We start from the raw sequence: 5,000 nt of genomic DNA, 5'->3' as shown, positions 1-5,000 counted from the left end.
AGTGTTTGATGTTTCTGGCCTATGTTTTTCATTTTTTCTTTCTCTCTGTCTTATTTATTTCTTATCTATATTTTCAGGAACTTATTTTTCATTTCCTTTCTTCAGACACATACAATGGGAGGGAATACAAGTTCACCTAAGACACCAACCTCAGAACCCACGACTTCAACAGCTGGAGATGGCATCAAGTCAATCAGGACTACAAATGTTTTCAAAGCAGTCAATTTTGAACTTTACGTAAAACCAGTGAGTATGTAGACTGTTTTAATAAGTCAAATCGTGATAGTTCATCATTTAGAAATTTAATATTTTCTTCTTACTATTTCTCAAACTTATATACAGTATCTTATTTTTTTAATGAGTGAAGTTAATTGAAATCCTTGCCTTTACAGAATATAGCAGTGATGACATTTGGAGTTGTGGCTATTGTGTGCAGCGCAGCTTATCTTGCATACATGAAGGCATCAATGAGGGAAAGTAAAACATATGTGGCTATTGGCGAGGACGGATCCCAGCAACTAACAATAAAAAAATCAAGATGGGAGTGATTACAGGGGTTATTGTGAACCTGTGTTTTAATATTGTTGTACAGAAAGTAAAACTATTTAATGTATTACAATTGTTTTTATTATCTAGACAAAAGGGAAAAATATATGCAAAACATTTTTCAGAGGTACTTTACAAGTATTTTGGCAATTTCTTGAGAAGTACTAAATATTTGTACAGATATATATATACAACACATATTAGAGAGGAAATTACAAATGTGTACAAATTCACTTCTGTATATACACAGTTACCTTGGTTTTCCAAACCAAGTTAATTCCTGATCCTGGTTTTGAAACAAACATTTACTTTACCAACCTAATCTTAATGAATAATAGAACCTATCAATAATAGGCCTGTGGGTGAATTACATGTTTACTGTATTTTCTTACATTTCCCTTAATATAATTATGGAAAAATAGATAAATTATATAAAAAAGATTTACAGTATATACAGAAAACCTTTAAAATAAAAGAAAATATTTTCACTCACAATGGTCTACATTAAGTAAACTAAAAATGTATGGAATACCGAAGTCCCTTTTTTCTATTGTATCATCTTCCCTAAGTTGCTTCTCTTAAATAATGGCATTAATGAAATGCATTTACATTTTTTTAATAATATCTTAATGTTCTTATTTTTGTACATGTATTTATTGGTTATTGTTTTAAGGGAAGAAAAAGTAATATTTACAGAATATATGACAAAGTGTGAAATCAAAATAATGATTATGAAAGTGAAATATTAGGAACTATATTTATTTCACACAACAGAAAAACAGTCATCTTTCTGTTTTCTGCATTAAGTATCACTTAAATATTTGCATACATAGTTTATGTTTTTTCAATAAATATTTGCTGACTAAGAAATTCAAATTCCTTTGCAATGGCACTTTTGTATTCCTTCTGTTATACTTGCAATTGGAATACAATGCATCATTTATTTGTTGAGATAGGATCCTTATCAAGATTCTACTTTCATCTTGCAAATAAAATGAAAATATACCATTATTCCAAGTACTGTGAAAGATTTTTCCCTACAAGATGTGCTTCAAGATAAAACCATGTTTTACAGAATGGGAAGTTTCTAAAGTAAAAATTATTTTATCGTCAAACTGTACAAGTTTCATGTAATCTGTAGATTGTGGTTACAGATTTTCATACTTATTTTGGCTGCATGTAATGATGTAAAGTATTTGGTATGGTGTAATATGGGACACCAGGATTCTCCATTCTGTTATCATGTCTCAGGTTTTGTGTTAATTCTGGCCCAAGACCTGGATGGTGTAATTCACTGCCATTTCCACGAAGGTCTCCTACTCCAGGAAGGTTTCGTACATCTGCAGGCACTACTGGCATGGCATCATTCTTTAAGTCAATTCTGTTTTCATTTCTTCCATCGGATGGCATACCTGTCCTGAAAGTTGCGTTCACTGTGCGTAGTTCCACAAGAGACGTTCGTGGTCTATTGTTATCCTGATGCACTTCATGCCTATACTCTGGCCTGATTAATTCCTGACGAACAAGATCAGTCCGTTGCATTTGGGGTTGCTGGTGGAGGTCATGTCGTGCCATTTCCTGTCTTGCAGCCATGTCCTGGGAGTGCATGTCATGCTTATGGATTTCGATTAGCTGGTTATGCAGATCATTTCTTAGGTCTTGAGTGGGAGTTGAAATAGAACTTTGAGAGTTCTGAGCAGCTGAAGTTTGAGTATTCTTTTTCATCTCTTTCTGAAGCTTTTGCTGATGTAGCTCATCCTGCACCTTTTGGATGTAGTCCAGCTTTTGATCATGCGCTCGCTGATGTGCTTCCATACTGTGAACTGAACTGGAGTCGTGTAATGGATCTGTCATTGGTTCATTCTGCAGGTCAGGACGAGATTCTAGCATCATGTCAACATGAATGGCTGATTCCAACACAGAGAACTCATCGAAAAGATGGCCTCCTCTCCTTTGTAAGTACTGCCTTATGACCTGACAAGCAATAACTGCTTCTGAAACTTTTGGTAAAGCTGGAATGTTTTCAACTGGCATTTCAACATGTTGATTTGGCTGTTGAGCTTTAGCATTTGAAGCATTAAACATATTTGAATAATGGGGATACTGCACAGTATTGGTGATCATTCCTGACTGAGAGTTACCTTTCCCATCCTGACCCTCCTCTGAATCACCAGTGTCCAGATCTGCATCAGAATTAGTAAATATTTCAAACTCCTGCTGACTGACGCCTGGGGGTGGACCCACCTGATCATTGACATTGAGTGCATCTACGTCCTTACTAAGTCCTGCTTTAACTACTCCCTTTACGATGGTTTCTGGACTCACATGTCTCCAAGCTTTGTGTATCATGAAAACAGCATCTAAGGCAGAAGTTCCATGGGAAAGAGTGGGTGGGTTTATCACACTATGGTTAAACATGCTGGCATGAGCCAGGTGTTCATTTGCTTGAATTTTGGACATTATATGTTTGAGTTGTTGATGTCTGTACAATGCCTTAAAAATGTTTATAATACCTAAGCGAAATGGCTGTAAAACCGAAGCTGTTCCTGGAGGAAAGAAAGTTACATTAATGTTGAAAAGAGGAAGATTTTCTGGGTGATGAGCAGTCTTGTTGAGAAGTATCACTATTTTTTTCTTTTTTGACCGCAACTCTCTATCCCACTCCCGCAACCAAGCTGAAAAAAACTCTAATGTTATAGCTCCTTTAGGATGGTAATGGAAAGGGCACGGTAATGTTGCTGAACCCGTTAACTGAACTCGACCCACAACTGCTGCAGGCCTGCGTTCAGTGCCTGCCAAGTTACTTGCCAGTATAACTGACATCCTGTCAGTTTCACCAATATTTCCTTGAGTCATAAAATCAGGTACAGAATTATACAGAATGACCGTTTCATCAATGACCCACACATTCTGCAGAGGAACTTCTTTAGTGGCCTTGGCAAACAAGTATCTCCTCCAGTGGTTGCCAACCTTGGTAATGGAGGGTGCCCCATCTTTATCCTTGAACCTTTTCAGGGTCACACCATTCCTATCTTTCCACCTTCCTAGCCACCCTGCTGATGGTTTGAAATCAATGCCCATTTCATTACCGATTGACTTTGCTTTCTCCATTAGAATGGGACCTGAAATGGGGAGATCTTCCTTTTTTGCTTGCTTGTACCAGTCCACAAGCTTCTGCTCAAGGGCACCTGCCTTCCCTAAGCGACATCTCTTGCGGTCAGGGGTTGCAAACCGGTTCCACTGCCCCATAATGGCATCCTTGTTCTTCATGATCCGTGACACCTGGCTCTGACTGACACGAAACATGTTTGCAATTTTTCCCTGAGGAACTTTTGGCTCCATATCTAGCATCTCCAATACCTAAAACAGAAGGAAAAAAAAAATAATAATTTCTTTCGAAAATTATTGCACTTTCTGACCTTATTACCCAGATATATTGACACAAGAAATAAACTGTCCAAGCACACTAACCTTTACTTTAGCACCAAGTGTGAGGTCCTGCCGTCTTTTTCTCATGAAGGCTGTCAGAGAGGTTTCTACCTGCACCTCTCCAGCTGGTATACTCCTTTTGCTCCGGACTTTTTTCTTGCTCTGAGAGTAAATACAAAAAGTGCAAGTGTAGTAGATCTCTTTAAATAATTAGTTTCCAATTATTTAATTTTACACTTCTGCCAACAATTGAAGTCAACTCTTATTGGTATACATTTCAGAAGAATATTTTGAGTAACTACCACCATTAACTTAAATGAATCTGTAATTTTTTTAACTGTTTTACAAAATTGTTTATTGATAATCACCTTTGTTCTTCCCTTTCTTGTTCTCTTCTTTGGCAGTTCTTCCCTCGTTTCTTCCTCATCATACTCTATCTTAATTTCATCATCGCTTTGCTCTGGACTCTTTTTAGTATGACAGTGTCTAGCTGTTCCATCACCACTGGCTTGATCTTCCTCTATTTCCTCTACCTCTTCCATATCTCTGGATGGGCTTGAAGTTTCAAGCATAGTTTTGTCTATACTATCAGACTGCTGATCCAAGACAGTTTGGTGGGTATTCTGGCCATGTGATAACATTGCTATGTGTTGTTGACTTGTAGTTGGGGTGGCCTCCTGTGGGTTCTGTGTCACTGGGAGTTGGTTATTGTCGTGGTGCTGGCTTGGAAGAGGTAGAGTGAGTTGGGAGTTCTGACTATGAACAACTGGTGCTGCGTGAAGTTGTCTCGGACAGCTGTGATGTGCATTCTGGTGGTGCAATGTGGTCGTTTCAAGATGCTGACTCTGGGTATTATGATGTGGGCTTTGGCTATGCACAGTGGTGGTATCATGATGGGTACTTGCAATGGTGGACTGGTGGGGGCTGTGACTGTGTGTTACCGTTAGATCATGATGCTGGCTGGCAACTGTGTTGTGATGAGGACTCTGCTCATGAGATACATTGTGATGCTGAGCTGAGACTGT

General features: G+C 38.1%; 2 protein-coding genes across 2 annotated transcripts in view; one reads left to right on the top strand and one right to left on the bottom strand.

Moving 5' to 3' along the window:
• Positions 1 to 613, top strand: part of LOC113821290 (small integral membrane protein 8) — a 3,695-nt gene extending 3,082 nt beyond the window's left edge. Inside the window, exons 2-3 of the mRNA XM_027373783.2 lie at positions 106 to 246; positions 393 to 613. Coding sequence (XP_027229584.1) covers positions 115 to 246; positions 393 to 548 — 288 coding nt within the window. The 5' untranslated portion in view covers positions 106 to 114 and the 3' untranslated portion in view covers positions 549 to 613. The remainder of the gene's footprint in view (positions 1 to 105; positions 247 to 392) is intronic.
• Positions 610 to 5,000, bottom strand: part of LOC113816676 (uncharacterized) — a 5,889-nt gene continuing 1,498 nt past the window's right edge. Inside the window, exons 2-4 of the mRNA XM_027368734.2 lie at positions 4,344 to 5,000; positions 4,018 to 4,137; positions 610 to 3,906 (exon numbers count right to left, since the gene is read on the bottom strand). The exon at positions 4,344 to 5,000 is cut by the window's right edge and continues 150 nt beyond it. Coding sequence (XP_027224535.1) covers positions 1,711 to 3,906; positions 4,018 to 4,137; positions 4,344 to 5,000 — 2,973 coding nt within the window. The 3' untranslated portion in view covers positions 610 to 1,710. The remainder of the gene's footprint in view (positions 3,907 to 4,017; positions 4,138 to 4,343) is intronic.

The sequence above is a fragment of the Penaeus vannamei genome, chromosome 43 (assembly GCF_042767895.1).
Source record: "Penaeus vannamei isolate JL-2024 chromosome 43, ASM4276789v1, whole genome shotgun sequence".
NCBI lineage: Eukaryota > Metazoa > Arthropoda > Malacostraca > Decapoda > Penaeidae > Penaeus > Penaeus vannamei.
This window is presented reverse-complemented; position numbering and strand designations above follow the sequence as displayed.